At 41.3% G+C, this 17819-nt stretch overlaps 1 protein-coding gene across 17 annotated transcripts in view; it reads right to left on the reverse strand.

The window, feature by feature from the left end:
- Positions 1 to 17819, reverse strand: part of Kif1b (kinesin family member 1B) — a 131455-nt gene that overhangs the window by 66234 nt on the left and 47402 nt on the right. For 9 of the 17 annotated variants that reach the window (XM_030253268.1, NM_001290995.1, XM_006538590.4 and 6 more), the window contains 8 exons: positions 15318 to 15529; positions 11120 to 11199; positions 9189 to 9264; positions 5253 to 5332; positions 4676 to 4782; positions 3785 to 3868; positions 2990 to 3170; positions 2786 to 2858 (listed from right to left, as the gene is read on the reverse strand). In XM_030253268.1, coding sequence (XP_030109128.1) covers positions 2786 to 2858; positions 2990 to 3170; positions 3785 to 3868; positions 4676 to 4782; positions 5253 to 5332; positions 9189 to 9264; positions 11120 to 11199; positions 15318 to 15529 — 893 coding nt within the window. The remainder of the gene's footprint in view (positions 1 to 2785; positions 2859 to 2989; positions 3171 to 3784; positions 3869 to 4675; positions 4783 to 5252; positions 5333 to 9188; positions 9265 to 11119; positions 11200 to 15317; positions 15530 to 17819) is intronic. The other 8 variants (XM_030253270.1, XM_030253269.1, XM_006538595.3 and 5 more) reach the window with 1 other exon arrangement.

Below are 17819 nucleotides of genomic sequence, written 5' to 3' on the forward strand. Positions count from 1 at the left end.
ATCAGAGAACAATTGCAGGAGTCAGTTCTCGCCTTCCACCATGTCGGTTCCATAGATGAAATTCAGGTCTGGTGGCAAACACCTTTATCAGCTGAGCCATCCACTGGGCTCTGAATTCCAATTTTTAATGTCGTCATTATGTTAAAAATGATAGTATTTGATATGTAATAATATCTAAAATAACTTGTGAATGTTTTAATAAAATACTTAGTGAAGACAGCAATTTCTTCATATTCTCTCAATCTTCATAGGGTACATATTGGTTGACTAACACAGAATCATAAAAACACATTTCTATCAGTAGACAGACAGCTAGACTTCTGGATAGAAAGCAACTTCCTTGTTATGAGGGAGCTGCCCTCACTGTCCTAGCTTACCTTCAGATACACAGAACAAACGACAACCAGAACATCAATGTCCCCCTAAAAACCAACACGAAGTGTATCTTAAAGACAACTTACTTTCTTCTCTTTATTAGTATTCCTTCCTTCCCTCGGGATTGAACCCAGAGCCTCTGTAAGCTATATAATCTCAGTCCCTGTAACTATAACTCATGCCCTTTTTTGTTTGTTTTAGATTTGTAGACAGCATCTTGCTATGAACCTATGATCCTCTTGTCTCAGCCTTGTAGGTAGCTGGATTTCAATTGTGTGACACCATATCAGGCTCCATCAGTGTCTTTATGTCAAGGCATATAATGATTATCAACGTTTAGTAATGAAGAGCACCAGACATTATCACTCTTTAATGCCTACTTATTTACAGTGTGTTCCCACGGCCACTAGCACCATCATGACAGGGAACTTCTGAGGAACTCAGAAGCCCAGATTCCACCGCGGGCTCAATCACTACCTCTGTTTTTAAAAGATTCCCAGAGATTGAGAGGCACTGAGATAAGCTACAAGACTCAAGTTTAAGGCTGAGATCCATGATTCAGCAGGTATGTAAGGCCACTACGAAAGCAAATTTTTAAAATGCATGCTTGCATAGTAACATTGTTTTTCAGCCTTAATCTCAACTATAAACTAAAGGCAATGATGTATATTTCACTTATACGTCTATCTGTCAAACAGAGTTATTGCAAGGATCAAGTAAGATGATAGATGTTAGAGCTCTTTGTAAATTACAAAGTACTCCATGTTTAAATAGGAGACATTATGTTAATAAATAGTGCTTAATTACACCTTTCCTTCTTGATGTCTCACAGGCCATCAGAGGCATGTTATTAAATTATACTACATAATTATGATAAAAGACTACTTCATGTGTCACAAATCTTTCAAGTCCTAACCATTAAAGTCAAAGCCCAGGGAGCCTTCTAGAGATACTCTCCTTATAGCTGACACTGAGAGCATCTTGTTCTTCTAGAGATACTCTCCTTATAGCTGACACTGAGAGCATCTTGTTCCAAGTGCTTAGTTTATTTTTCCAATCCATATTTTTGAGGACTTCACTATAATTTTAAAGATAATAAATTAAGTGGTTTAACCCACTATCAAGAACCAAGTGCTCCAACTAAGGCTGCTTTTACTTATGTCTTAGCTTTCATGGTCCACAAAGCAATAGTTCTCCGATAGAACAGAGCATGGCATAAGGTTAAAACTTGCATGTGGTATTTCATGTTACAGGAAGAAGCCAGCATCCTCCCCCCAATTTCTCATTAATACCTCCTTTAAAAAAAGAAAAAAAGTGGGCTGGAGAGATGGCTCAGCAGTTAAGAGTACTGACTGCTCTTCCGAAGGCCCTGAGTTCAAATCCCAGCAACCACATGGTGGCTCACAACCATCTGTAATGAGATCTGATTCCCTATTCTGGAGTGTCTGAAAACAGCTACAGTATAATTACATATAATAAATAAATAAATATTTTTTAAAAAGTAACTTCCTAAGCTGTATCAATTGTATTTAATCTCTCTGTGTAGCCCTGGAAGTCCTGGACCTCACTCTGTAGACCAGGCAGAACTCACGGAGATCCTCCAGCCTCTTCCTCCTTAGTGTTGGGATGAAAGGTGCATGCCACCACAGCCAGCACCATGAGCTTCTTACTACCAGGGCTGTGTGGCTGGCCTTAATATTAAAATCTGCTAAGAGCAATTGATTTATTCCTAAGACGTCTTTATAAAACCTTGGAAATCGATTATCATCAGAAAGTGCTAATTCATTACAGCTGAGATGGTGAACTGACTTTCCAACTGCTTACCCAAAGCCTTTCTCAACCCAGAGCCAGCAGCGTCCCTCGCCTGAGACGGCTATGCAGCCCCTCTACCACTGAGAACCTTACTGAGAATTCAGACTCCATGCAGGGCAACAGGAAGGATTAACACATGCAACTGTGCAGCAACACTTTTAGACACAATTCAACTTTAAAGAAAAACAAAAACAAAAAATGAAAGAAAAACAACCTGCTCAGCACAAGAACAATCCCATGTCAGCCTAAGAGCAAAGAATTAGTACTATCAGGTGGCCAGAAACAAAACCAAGGCAAACGCCCACCAAGTTCAAGGTTCGGTTACTGTCATTTAAAGGAATCACTCCTGGTGCACATTGAAAAGGCACCACTGAAGGGCAAAGGTGTCAGAAAGCTCTCACTATTTCTTCAAAAGGATCGTGAAGGTGAGAGAAGAAAGATCTAATTTTAAGAAATAAAAGGCACTACACTGTACCTTTCTGGATGTTTTCTCGGACTAAGATTGCCAGAAGCTATGTGACATTCCCACTGAGAGCCTGCTAGAGGTGTGAGAGCAACCGCCCTTCCCAATAGCTGCAGACTCAGGTCAGGTTCCTACCAGTCTCTGCTGCTCCAGGAGAAGATCGGCTTCCTCCTTCTCCTTTTTGTAAAGGATCTCCATTTCCTGAAGCCTAGAAGTAAAATAAATGACAGAAACAAAATATCAAACTAAGAGTGAGTTATGAAATCCCGAGGCTGCTGTGAGCACTACTGAATGTTTCGAGGCATCGGACAGGATGCAGAGCACTTAGGCATTCATTACCTCTTTTCCATCTCCTGTTTCATATCAATTCCTTGTTTTTCGAGAAGCTCTCTCTGAGCAAAGGTCCAGTCCACAGGCTCAGAGGGGGTCTCAGCTGAGGGAGTCTTTTCCCTTTCTGCTCGCGCTTGTTCAGGGTGGTTAAAACGAAAAACATGGTTTTTACCCATGATGATACGGTTCCCTAAACAAAACAGAAATAGGGATAAGAATTTATTTGTTTTACAGTGGTGTGAATCAAATCCAGAGCCCAGTATACACTATGTGTCTTACCAATCAGCTATAGTCCCAGTTCTAAGGAGTTCCTTTTAATAAACAGTATCTAGTTTTTGAAATGTTAATCTTGCCAGACAAGGTGGCATATGCCTGTAATCCTAGCACTCAGGAGGCCAAGGCAAGAGGCTTACAACTTTGAGGCCATCCTGGGCTACACAGGAAAAACCTATCTCAAAATAGGAAAATAATTTTATTCTCTTAAATTTTATGCTCTCTACTAGGCTGGGTGTGATGGCCCATGCTTTTAATCCCAGCACTCAGGAAGCAGAGATAAGAAGGGGCCTACATGGTCTATATAGTGAATTCTAGGTCAACCAGTACTACTTAGTGGGACTCTGTCTCAAAAACAATAAAAATAACCAAGTAAGCAATAACAAAAGCAAGATTAAAAAGACAGTCCTATAGTTTTACAAGACCATGAATCCTAGGTTAAGTTTAGCCTTAAAATAGTCAAAGTGTGTGCTGCTCACAGAAGCCATGTGTACAGTGCTGACGACCTCAGACCTTTCCTCTGAGCCTCACCTGAGCGCAGCTGAACAGGATGAGCCACCCTCTTGCCATTCACGTATGTTTCTGAGCGCTCACAGGGCTCCAAGGTCACAATAACTAGGAAGAACACAAATGATGTTAGTATCATAAACCAGTGCAACCAAACAAGGAGAAGTGGGTCACTATCAGGACTCACAAGAAACAGAGTGGATCCTTGCAAGCAGGAGACTAAGTGTCTACGAGACAGGGGCTTTCTGTTAAGTTTCTTTTTGTGGAATTTTGCTATACTTGTTTGTTTCAAGATTCTACAACTAAAATCAGTATAGGAAGGTATTGGGAGCTATTGCTATGCTAAAAATACTTAACTAGATTTCACAAGCCCCAGAAGATAGAAAACACTAATTTTGGTAAAATCAGATACAGCACGGATCTTCAAGTATGATACACAAATCAAAGCTAACATTGTGTTTGAGGAAGAATGATAGATAGTTCAGGGGGATGCCATCCGTCAGCTGCTGTCATGTTAATGAGCTCTGCTGCGGCGGAGACTCATACAAAATTGACTTTTCTTCCCTTTAAGATAAAAATAAATTCTATTGGGCTAGTATTAAAGATTTTCAAATCTCCCGTCATCTAGAACAGTTATTTTTCTCTTACTTTCCTATTAAATAGTTAACATTCAAGAGCAAACCTAGTTGCCTACATCCTGCGTTCTTGGCAGGAAGAAAGGCTCCCTTTGTTCCTGCTATTTTCATGCTAAGTAGCTATGTGTGTCCTCGCATTTATAAACATCCCAAGTTTCTCCAGTTTTCAATATTGATTGACCAAAAATTTCCACTAACAGAGATGGGGAATTCCAGATCTGAAGAGAAGGTCTCACACTTAGGAAAAAGTTGCTGGAGAAATTAACACACAAACCCTCACCTTCACCAGTGTTGCTCCTCTCACTCCGAAAGAGACAATGCTCCTCTTTAATGTGGGCCCCACTCAGCACTATGTCCTGGCGCCGCTCAGCATCTGCCTGGCCAACCCTGAACACAAGCAAAAGTGTTTCCCAGGGAAATTCAGACACAAAAAGCACTCATAGACAATGAACTGCTTTCTCCCTAAGAACATTCTTTGATATATTAAAAAAAAAAAAAATGCAGCGTTTTTTTTTTTTTATATCGGAGGCCTTCAACTACAAACTCTGTTCTCAAGTCTGAGGAGCCTCCCTGCATGCGCAATGCACGGGGAGAGCTACAGACTGATGTCACCTACACAGCATGAGCAACGGCAAGCCAGCTTCTCTAGTGAGCTCATGTGTGCTGACAACAGAGCAATTCTCACCCAAGTTCACTCAGAGGAAACTAAGTGCTAACAACCAAAAGGAGGAAAGAAGATAATTTATAATCATTCCAGAAAGGAGAGATAGAAAATTATTAATGTTTTTAGAGATTTTCCTTTAGTTATCAATTATCTAGAAGAAAATATAAAACAGCTCAAACAAAAGCAAACATACCTTGTAATTCCATCCTTGATGTAATAGAGCAAACACTCCGACATTAATGGGTCTTCATTGAGGTTAACAAGATGTGGGGTCTGAAAAAGATCATAGATTATCACTTGGGGCAAGATACCATGAGAGAGAGCTGCAGCTCCGGGGACCTGCTGAGAGAGCTGCAGCAGCCAGGACCTGCTGAGAGAGCTGCAGCAGCAGGACAGGGACCTGCTGAGAGAGCTGCAGCAGCCAGGACCTGCTGAAGGCCTAAAGGCTTCTCAGATTCCCCAGAATGCCTGAAGGGAAAGGGTCAGTAAAAGTCCCAGAGGCCGCAGCACACTCTATCGGCCTCTTCAGATTACTATTACACCCCGTGTAAGAACCTGAGTTTGGCTGGGTATGGGGGCACTCTGGAGGAAGAGACAGGTGGATCTTATGACCAACCTGAGGCACACAGTTTCAGGCCAGTAAGAACTAAATAGTGAGACCCTGTCTCAAAAACATATTATATATATATATTATTATAGTATAGTATTAGTATATTGTATATTACATTATTAATATATAATATATATAAAATAACGGGGCTCAGTAGGTAAGAGGCATGTGGGAATCAAAGGACAACTTGAGGAAGGTGAGCTTTCCTTCAGCCTTTTGGAGCCTGGAGTTCAAGCTCAGGTTATCTGTTTAGTGTGGCAAGCACCGCTCTGACACGAGTCAAGACCAGATCCTCTCAGAAGGTGAAAACATCGTGAACACAAAGGAAAAGTTAAAACAGACCAAGTCTTGGACAAGGTAAATACAATTTTTGTAAATACGTAGATTAAAAATCCTAAAACAGGGGCTGGTGAGATGGCTCAGCGGTTAAGAGCACTGCCTTTTCTTCCAGAGGACCTGAGTTCAATTCCCAGCAGCCACATGGTGGCTCCTAACCATCTGTTATGGGATCTGATGCTCTCTTCAGGCATGCAGATGTACATCCAGATACAGCACTTATATACATACAATAAATAAATAAATCTTTAAAACAAAGATAACAATAACAATCTTAAAACAGCCAGGTTTTAAGACAGCTCACACCTTTAGTCCTAGCACTAAGGAGGCAGAGGCAGGTAGAACTCTGTGAGTGAGTGAGTGAGAGTGAGTGTGTGTGTGTGTGTGTGTGTGTGTGTGTGTGTGTGTGTTTAGACAAGGTTTATTGGTGTAGCCCTGGTTGTCTTGGAACTTTTTCAATATACTAGGCTGGCCTCAAACTCAGAGATCTGCCTATCTCTGCTTCTGGAGTGCAGGGATTAAAGGCGTGTGCCACAGCCACCACAACCACCACCCAGCAAACGGGCAGGATTCTTTTTAATCTCATTAGGGGACTAAAAAAAGGAGCTTCAGCAACAACCTCTATTAAGTCTAAAACCTTTGCAAGTTGAGAGTTCAACTTATAATTTTATGTTGTTTACAACAATTCTTTGGGTTACTTCAAATTCTTCCTAAATGTGATGTTGTTTCTTTAATTGTTGTTGTTGTTGCTGTTTTTTAAGACAGTTTCTTTGTGTACTCCTGGCTGTCCTGGAACTCTCTCTGTAGACCAAGCTAGTCTTGAACTCAGAGATCCACCTGACACTGCCTCCCAAGTGCTGTGATTAAGGGCATTGGCCAGCATGCCTGGCTAACTACCAAATTCCTTTTTCAAGCTGCTTTTGTTTGCTTTTCCCCAAGCACCTTCAATCCAGGTACTTAAAAATAGTAGAAAAATTTAACTGGTGAGTCACAGTTCTTAACACATATACAACAATGTCATGAAAACTTAAGGGCTGCAGAGGTAGACCGGGTGGTAGAGGGCTTGTCTCTCACACAATTAGTTCTGAGCTTGCCTCTACTACCACATATATGGGAAGGGTCCCACATGCCTATAATCCCTCTGTTTAAGAGCTGGGGGCAGGAGAATCAGAAGTTCCAAGTCATTCTCTGCTACAGAGTGAGGCTTAAACCACCCAAGATATAGGAGGCCCTGTCTCAAAAGAAGGGAGACTTTTAGAGGTATGCAAGAGCAAAATCTAACCTCTATCTAACCATAACTGCTAGAACCTCTACCATGTAGGTACTATGTATGAAAAAATAGACCATTAGGGTAAAATGACTCAACTTTAGATTCCTTAGAGGCAGAGTTAAAAGCAGTTTTTGTTTGTTTGTTTGTTTTGTTTTATGAGACAGGGTTTCTCTGTGTAGCCCTGGCTGTCCTGGAACTCACTCTGTGGACCAGGCTGGCCTCGAACTCATAAATGCAACTGCCTCTGCCTCACGAGTGCTGGGATTAAAGGCATGTGCCACTACGCCCAGATATAGGCAGTTTTTAGCCACCCAACTTGGGTGCCAGGAACCAAAGCAGGGTCCACTGGAAAAATAGTAATTGTGTTTAACAGCTGAGACATCTCTCCAGACCCTTTCTTCTTGTTTATGATCCAGGTTGGTTTTGGGTTTATTATGAAGCAGTTACTGGACTCTGATCTTTCTGCATTCACCTCCTAAGTGCTATGACTGTAGGTATGTATACCCAGCTAAGTCGATCTTTTCTGTTGAAAATGACATATTAGAATTTGTACAACAGTTTTATGATGATTTTTTTAAAAGTAACCAAAAGAATCTTCACAAATATTCTAAGACTAGTTCACATCAAGCAAAAAGTGTCAACTCAAAACTCTCTGCCGGTGTTCTCTAGCCCAGAACAGAATCTAAGCACTTAGCTAGATATTTGCTCTTAAGAGTACAATAATAGGACAGTGAGTCTGGGGCCATATATACTGTAGGGTACCACTGAGTAGAGCCAGAACCTTGAAGGGAGTTATCAGTGCTATGACACATATGCTTGCTATAAATAAGAGCACAAAACAATAACTTAATAATGGTATTTTAGTATCCAACATTAGGAAGCAACTCAAGTCAAAAAGAACACATAAGACATGATATCAACCTAACTAATAAGGTCCCTAACTATTCTACAACTATGATTACACAAGTAGGAAAGTGACTAATCACACACATAAACACACACACACAAATAACTTGTTTGGGAGCCTAAGAGATGGCTCAGTGGTTAAGAGCACTGGCTCCTCTCCCAGAGGTTGTGAATTCAATTCCCAGCAGCCACACGGCGGCTGACAACCATCTGTAATGGGACCTGATGCCCTCTAACAGCTTTCAGGTGTACATGCGGATGGTGCAGTCATATAAATCAGTAAACCTTTAAAGGAAAAATATGCTAAAGGAACAGAAACATCTAGAAGGTAAAGATTAGAGATACTTTATTAAAAGAAATGGTTGTAACCAAAGAAATCATGAGCTATTTCCATCAACAGCTGGAAATGGTTCCCAGAAGTTATACAGCAGAGCTGATGACTACCAACTGCAAACTCTTCTTTTGTTCTTTTTGTTTTTGCTTTTCTTGTTTTTTTTTCGAGACAGGGTTTCTCTGTGTAGTTTTGGCTGTCCTGGAACTCACTCTGTAGACCAGGCTGGCCTTGAACTCAGAAATCCGCCTGCCTCTGCCTCCTGAGTGCTGGGACTAAAGGCGTGCGCCACCACACCCGGCTCTGCAAACTCTTAAATGCTGATTTCGGACATGTGACATCCTTCTCAAAATATATGGTGCCAGAGATCAAACCCAGGGCTAATTGCATGCTAAGCAAGCACTGGACATGAAAAAGGAGCCTCACTAAAGCAACTGGTGCTACAGCTAGGTCAGGAAAATGCGAGGAGCAACAAAAAGATGCTTAAATATACCCAAAGTCCCACTACCCTGGGTTTTATCTTGGTAACCACTATAATCACTTTACAACATGGCTGTCCTTGTATGTAAGACGAAATCAGAAGTACCCGACAGTAAGCTAAGGATCTCGATGACAGACATGAAGTGGCTTACTCAGACAAACTGTTTTGTTTCTGTTTTACAACATATTTTCTTACCTTTTTAGGAGAGAAAACTCCAAGTGTCCCCCCATCTTCCCGTATGGCAACTCCCATCTCAGCCAACAAGGCTTCTCTTGAAAAACAAAACAAAAACCCAAGTAAATCAGAATACTAAAACCAAGACGTCAATTACATTAATTTTAAAAGAGTTGGAAAATACAACTGGCAAAGCAAAAACAGTTGGCTATGTCTACCGCTGGCGAGGGAGACAGGGAATGAAGTGATATGCTTATCACTGATGAGAACCTATTTTTTAAGAGAAACAGTACCCGGGGTTGGAGAGATGGCTCAGGGGTTAAGAGCACTGACAGCTCTTCTGAAGGTCCTGAGTTCAAATCCCAGCAACCACATGGTGGCTCACAACCATCCGTAATGAGATCTGGTGCCCTCTTCTGGAGTGTCTGAAGACAGCTACAGTGTACTTACATATAATAAATAAATAAATCTTTTTAAAAAAAAGAGAAACAGTACTCAAAATAAATCAAAGAATACTTCCATACTAAAGTTCTGTTCATCTAGGTAAGAGTTTTGAAACGTTATCCTCCTTAAGGCTGTGCATCCAACACGAAGAAACAATTTCCCTCGAGTCTAAGACTGGAATTAAAATGACTCGGGGGCCAGCACTCTGTGTTAATGTTAGTGAAGACACAGATAGACGGGCAGTGGTGGCGCATGCCTTTAATCCCAGCACTTGGGAGGCAGAGGCAGGCGGATTTCTGAGTTTGAGGCCAGCCTGGTCTACAGAGTGAGTTCCAGGACAGCCAGGGCTACACAGAGAAACCCTGTCTTGAAAAACAAACAAACAAACGACACAGAATTACTACAGGGGTGCGTGGCTTGGGAGTATGAAGTACAGCCTGTAAGTGTGGCTTTTCTCAAATGTCATCTTCCCATTCGTCCCCACCATTTACTACAGTAATTCTAGGAAAGTTTGGGTTTGTTGTTTGTTGTGTGGGGGTATATGTGTGTTTATTGTGCATTGTGCCTGATGTTGTGGTACCAACTTTGTGAATTTCATTTTCTTCTTCCATTTTCATGTGGGGCTGAGGGCTCTAACTCAGGTAATGAAGCTTGAGGAACAAGCAACCTTTATGTGCTGAGACATCTTGCCTGTTCCAATAATTCTAGTTTAAAATGTCTGAGGTAAGTAAGAAAATTCTTCGTTACATTTACTGATCAGTACATCGGAGTTTGCTTCTCCCTCATTTTCATAAGAGAAGATAGAAACTGACTTTTTTTAAGTGTGTATTTATCCAAACAGTATAAACAGAATAAGAATTTTAAAACTTTGCAACATAAACTACCCAAAAGGTTCTAGACAAAGTAACACAACAGAGTGGGAACAGTTCTTTAGATGTGGGCCGTGACCAAGCGAAGTCCACTTGTTACAAATGAAAACCCCCTTTACTTAGCATGACTCTTCCCAATCCGAAGCCGCGCAGGGCAGGGTGGTGACGCACACGACTCCCCAGAGCAGTGGCTCTCAGCCATCCCAACACTGTGACCCTTTAACATAATTCCTCATGTTGTGGTGACCCCAACCATAAAATTATTTGTGTTACTACTTTATAACTGTAATCTTGATACTGTTATGAATAGTAACATAAGTATTTGATATGCAGGATATGTGATATGCAACCCCATGTTCACGGGTTGAGAACTTCTGCCCTAGAGAATCTTTAAATATGTAGATTTCACTTCAAAGTATAAATGTGACTGGATACACCTTCCCAAAGCAGATTTACTTGTGAAGCATTTCAGGAGGGGGAAGAGGGTTCTTTGTTTTTAATTCTATTTCACACACACACACACACACACACACACACACACACACACACACCCCAAAACAGAACAAACAAACAAAACCTACAAAAGCCACTCAAACTCCCCAGAAAACTTAGTAGCATCAAAGACTTTTATCTCCTGACCTCTCCATTCTGATGGCCTCTGTTTTACGAAGTTTCTCTTCCCAGGTTTCATTCAACTCAGCAATGATCTTCTCTGACTCCTATGGAAGGATGCACAGATTGAAGCAGAAGGGCCAGAGTTTAATATACCAAAGGAAAGCACGAAACAGATTATACCTCTGAAGACGATGGCAGACTCTAAAGTAATGGGCTCTTTTCCTTTTTTAGAAGGTAAGAATCATAAATGTTTTAAACTCTATTTCATTTTTTCTTATTACAAAACAACTCAAACTCAAAATTAAGCCTAAAATTAAGTGCACATCAGACACACAAGTCTTCCAAGTCCTAATAAAAATAGATAAGTAGTGAATCCATGTGTACATTTGCACCAGATAGAGGAAGGGTGATACTAACATCAAACAAGCAAGGTATTTTTTTCTTTCTTTTTTTAAAATCATGGTATTAAGTTATAATATTTATATTGTTTGAAAATCTATTATTTTCAAAAGGCTCCAAGGAAAGCCAGGCAGTGGTGGCACACGCCTTTGATCCCAGCACTTGGGAGGCAGAAGTAGGTGGATCTCTGTGAGTTCGAGGCCAGCCTGGTCTACAGAGTGAGTTCCAGGACAGCCAGGGCTGCACAGAGAAACCCTGTCTCAAAAACTGAAAAACAAAAGACAAGCAAACACTCCAGCGGCTTAGAGAAAGCGTTAACTGAGTGGCACACTAGCAAACCTTTAGTGCCAGCAAAGACTGACTAACACTAATTCTACAATCACTCTATACATAAGAAAACTAAAGATCAAAAATCTAGGCAATTTACCTAAGCTTATCTTACTCCTTGACCTGGTCTTCCTAACTATTACTGATCTTTACTTGATTGATTGATTAATTGATTGACTGATTGACTGACAGACAGGATCTCACATGGCCCTGCCTAACCTCACACTCACTGGTCACAGATGATGCTGAATCGCTGATCCTGCGGCCTCAGTCCCGAGACTACTACAGGATGTGCTACTATGTTCAGCTCAGCTCTTTATTTCTTCTTGATGAGGCAGTAAGAAGGTAGGAAATTTGGTAAGGCAAATCAGACATACTTCGAAAAAACATTGTAGGTTATGTTTTAACATTTGGAAGATTGGATGTTTACTCCATGGAGCACTGCTTGAAGCCACCAGGTAGCTAAGGTTCACTGTACCCAAGCTTCCTGAGTGAGTCCAAGCGTGGGGTCAAAACACTGCTTGGGACAGCATTTGTCCTGCTCACTTCTATGATGGATGTTTATAGATATTTATAGGCTAAATCTGGGCGATGGCATTCTCAGTACTGACTTTGATGCCAGTCTATAAACATCAGAGCCAGTGGCTATAGCTACATGCTTACAGCTTAGTACTGAGTACAAAGACCAAGTCATGTATGCGAGACTTCAACTCAGTTCAAGTCCTGGCTTTAAAGAAAAATTACATACCACTATCTTGTTTCTTTTTTTTTTTTTTTTTTGCCAGAGAAGTTTAGAAAGGAATCGGGATACTAATATTATGTATGGAAATAGGCTAGTCAATGAGGAAGGAGGGAGCAGCACCTATTGAAAAGTAATGTGCGAACGCTGACCTTAAGCTAAAAATACAGAGGAGCAAAGAAAGGCAAAGAAACCGTTAGGAAGATGGATTAGCCCCCATTGTTGCTGTTCTCCATTACAGTATTTTTCTCTTGCAGTGTCATGCCTTAGGAATGCAGCTCCTAGGACATTCTCAAGCGTTTCTATTGTACAACTGCTGTCCCACACGCTGGATGAAAGATGTTCTCTGCCTGCATCATTAAAATGCAGGCCTGTCCAAAAGGAATTCTCACCATTCACAACGTCAGAGCAGAACCAGGCTTCTGCTTCAGTGAGCTACGGCGTGACTGATCACAAAGCTGTAAAGAAGCTATTTGCACTCTAGAATAAAGCTAGAGAAAGATTTTACTTACGTTGCTTCAAGGGAAGTTAAGAGAGCAGTTTATGTGCTGATTAAAGTATTACAGCTTTGTTTTCATCGGATTTAGGCAGTTGGGAGAGAATTCCTCCAATAAGGAAAGCATTATTCCCTGAAAGCCACTGGGAACGGCTACTGGGTGACCTCATTCTTAAAAAGCCTACTTGCCGTCCTGACTCCTAACACGCGGCATTGCTGTCAGCTGGTTCTAGCTAGCAAGCAGAAAGCAATTTCTCCTTTACATCAGAGAAAGAAAAGGGTAATCTCACTTCTTCAGGAAGGTACAATATAAAAATAGGTAAGATTCACCATCTCTAAAGGAGGTGAACATTTGATGTAAACAATTAGAGGGAAGTTTCACTTTTCCCTACTGCCAGAGTCCTGCTGGCAACATGGTCACTGACCCCTCCTAATGAGGAAATTGTGAATGAACACTCCTTCCCACACAGGACTCCCACAGAATCCATAGGAAAGCTTCCAAGTCGGTTTCACAACAGCAGAGATCACCCTGCACCTTGCACCTTGAATAAAAAGATGTCTCCCTCCTCTCCTTTTGCCAGGCATTTTAGAACTTCACTTACTTTCTGAATCAAGACACAAAAGCATTGTTTTTATTTTGGAATCACCTTCCTTTTGAAGGAAGAAATCAAAGGAAAAGATGGGATGATAAGAAAGGACTCACAGGAAGTCTGTTACAGTTCACCTGAAAGCCACAGTGACAGCACCTGACACAGATTCACTGACCTCTGTAGTGAAGTGTTCAACAAGCCAGCCTGGCTACCTTCCTCTCTCATGACTTTACCTATTAGAGAGCCGCTGTTCTCAACTGTCTTCAGATGGGCACAGTTGTTAGTGGGGGATACTGAGTGATGGTGAAGAGGGTCCCTGACTGGGAGCATGGCCGTGACTTCTACATTCTCAGTGAGTTTCCCCTACCCTAGTACTCTTGAACACACAGGCCAAGAGAATGGAGGCAGCAGGCAGCAGGCAGCAGGCAAGAGAACATGATGCTCCCGCTGTGGCCCGATGCTGGCAGGAGTGCTGGCAGTATGGCCTCAGCACCACAGGTGACACCTGTCTGCTCTCACTGCAGTCGCTGAAGGAAGGACAAGGACTACTCCTGATTTTCACATTCATGCAGAGCCAAAACACAAATGGCCATAGCCAGCAACAGACTGAAAGAACCCCCGTCTGCAGAGCTGGGAGCCAGGAATAATGTGACAATAATCAACTTAACACAACTTAAAACTAGATCCGTGTCTGACTGTCAGCGAGAGCACTGCCAGAGAAGCTAGAGAGAGAGGAAACCCACCACGAATGTGGCAGAACTATCCTGTGAAGTGGGGTTCGAGACCGAAATAAAGAGGGGCAATGAGAAAGCCAGGTGAGTACTCTTTCTCTGCTTCCTGATCTGCAAAGATGCGAGCAGGCAGCCTCATGGAAACTCCAGCAGCCACGCCTTCTCTTCAGACTAACCGCAAACCATGACGTAAAAACAAACGCTCCCTTATGTTGCTTCTTCTCAGGTATTTGGTTCCAGCAAGGAACCAATACAGTGGGCAATTTACAGTTGAGTAGCACCATGGCCCAAGGAGCTCAGCTGTACCAGACAGGAGGAGAAAGCCCTCTTCTCCCATAACTAAGGGCTTTGTGAGTTCTAAAAGGTCTAATTTCATGTAACCTAATAAACCAGCTATTTCTACTTAAATGTTCAAACTTACAGTTAATTATATATTAATGTTACTAATGGAAGACTGCTCTATGGAGAATTCTATCTTCAGTAAAACCAAATTTTCCAACTAGTTATTCTATGTAAATTATTATCACTTTAGAAAGGGTTTCGTATTACCTAGGCTGGCCTCGAACTCACTATGCAACCAGGATGATGCCAAACACCTCACCCCTGTTCTCCATCTCTTGAATACTACTGGCTTATCAGGTTCAGGCCACCATATCTAGCTTTAAAACTAAACATCTAACAAGCAACGTGACTGTGACTTATAAATGACCTTCAAATTAATGTAAATCTTTGTATGGCTAACTTAGGACCTTTTCATCTTGGGCCAAGCCAAACTCAAACATTCTGATAAAAAGGAATTAAACAAATAATTTCATTTTCAGGACACCTCTAACAGTTAACATCTCCCTGTGCTAAGCCAACATTTCTGTGATGCTCATTCAGTCCTAGTTCTGTCTTCTAGAACGACAGAGAATGCGCTGCATTCAACCTTCAGACTTACCTTCAGACGTTCAATGGCTTCCTCCCCTCCAGGTGTAGACATGATCCTCTCCTGAATACTGGTCACAGATGTTAAGCCCACCTGACTATTAAGTGAGCATGAAGATGGAGATGAAGTGAGGGACCCCATGGATGCTGTGGAAAAATTGCCAGGGCGTTGATTCTCAGAGGCTAGCAAGTACCTATGCTTATTGTTCTGAAAATCTTTCAGATCTGGGAGACAGAAAGAAAAGGTAGAAAAAAGGAAAGAAGGAGCAGAGGAGGGAAAAAGACAGGAAGGAACAGCAGTGTGAGAAAGGACAGCATCAAAGCCCAAGATGAACACACGCTCTAACACAGACAAGCTATGGAACTGTACTAGATGGCAGTTCTAAAACATGTCCTTCTTCAATATTGACCCTAAGCAGTCAGCCCCTTCTAAATTTAGAACTGAGACATTTCCAGCATGGGAAGGCATAGCCAGAGCTTTAAAGATGTTCTTCCTAAGCAGGTAAAACTACTGGCAAACTAAAGTAAACTAAGCCCTTAAATTCTTCCAGTTATTCCAAGTCTTCAGTATCTACAGTTTTACTCTATTTTTAAACTCCACTTGTTTTTAACAGAAAGGGAAAAATAGCAATTAATACCACATACTGGCCTAGTTTAGTGTTCAGTGAAATTAAGAAATGTTAGTTCCAACCCTGAGCATTTAGTAGTCTTTGCATAGAAGCACTTTAACATGCCAAAAATATACTCTAAATTAAAAGAACTGAAGAAATGAGAATAATTTTGAGGAAATATGGTATGATAGTCATTGTGAATGCTTGTTTCAATAGGAAAGAACAACTAGTGAATTAACAAGTATATTAATTAATTTTAATATAAATTAATAAATAAATAAATTAATTTTAGTATATTTTCCATTTTTAAGTCACAGTAAACAAAAACTACAAACCATTTGATAATTTAAGTAAAAGCCCTGTGTCTAATGGCTTAATGACTGGAACACTGGTAAGCTTTCTCCCTAGTATGATAGGCAAGTGTTTAAGACATATTTGCAGTAACTAAAGTCTGGAATACAACTGAAAATAATAGTCTTAAATTTGGTCCCGGTAAAACGTCCACCAATAACAAAACTGACTCATTTGCTTTTTTTGTAATTTTATTCATTAATCATCCTTCTCAAATGAACTGCAAAGAAACCACTGGTGCGGTCCATCTATCTTGTTCTTTGAAGACAGGGTCTCATGCAGCTCAGCCTAACCTCATATTTGCATTGTGGCCAAGAATGACCTTGAACTCTTAACTTTCTGACCTCCTACTCCTGAGTGCTCACACTGTGGGATTACAGATGTGTGCTAACATGTCTACTTACATTTCTATGGTAAAATTAGCTCATTAAGTGTTTGTTTGTTTGTTTAAATTACATTGATTTCTTTTGTGTGTGTTCCTGTGTGGTCAGAGGACAACTTGTGAGAGTCAGTTCTCTCCTTCCACTATGTGGGAACCAGGGATCTAAATCAAGTCCTTAGGCTTGGTAGCAAGCACCTTTATCCACGGAGCCATCTTCCTGGCTCTCATTTTTAAATTTGAGAAAATTTACGTTCCTTGAATTCCTATCAGAACTCAGTTTCCCTCAAAGGATAGGGCAATGGAAGTGGCTGGGACACAGTCACTCGCTGGGTGACTCATCTCATCTCTACTACTGAATGGAAACCAGTTCTTGAAGCCTGCCTGTGGTAGCTGCTTCAAGACAGTTTGAAAACTACCATCTACAGATAAAAGGGAAACATGGGAAACCAAGCAAAGAGGCATGTTTAAAAAGCAAACAGGAACTGGAGCAAAAATCATCCATCAGATGATGGCAGAAGGTGGGAAAGAGGGACAGGCGGAGGTTAGATGGTCCTGTGGTCACATGCAAGCCATAAAATGAATTAAAAGTAGATCCAAAAGGAAACTGAGAAGTAGCCAGGACTGCCCTCCTTTGAGGATACGAGATTAAAACTTAGTCATGCACGGTTTTCAGGAAATGCCACAGCAGCTCAGAAAAGATAGGCAACAGGCCATCAGTAGCACCTTGAACACAAAAGCAAGAAGGCGGCACCCTCGCCACACCAATACCCTTCAGCCTTGGAGATCTCAGACAGAGCTGTTCCAGGCCAAGAGCCATGTGTGTCTGGGCATCCCAGTCCTCTGGGCTAAAGTCAGCACAGTAACTGGTAGCACCGTTAGGTTCTTCTGTGCATTCCCTTGTCCCCAAACTGAGATTTGACATGGCTTGATGAGTTATCTTAAAAGCATAAACAACTATTTTCTTGTCAACTTAACACTTATATAAAGACATCTTCATTTAAGTTATATACTTTAGATATCTATTTAAAAAAAATTTTTTTTTTGAGTTTTTTGAGACAGGGTTTCTCTGTGTAGCCCTGGCTGTCCTGGAACTCACTTTGTAGACCAGGCTGGCCTCGAACTCAGAAATCCACCTGCCTCTGCCTTCCAAGTGCTGGGATTAAAGGCATGC

Source organism: Mus musculus, chromosome 4 (assembly GCF_000001635.26).
Source record: "Mus musculus strain C57BL/6J chromosome 4, GRCm38.p6 C57BL/6J".
Classification (NCBI taxonomy): domain Eukaryota; kingdom Metazoa; phylum Chordata; class Mammalia; order Rodentia; family Muridae; genus Mus; species Mus musculus.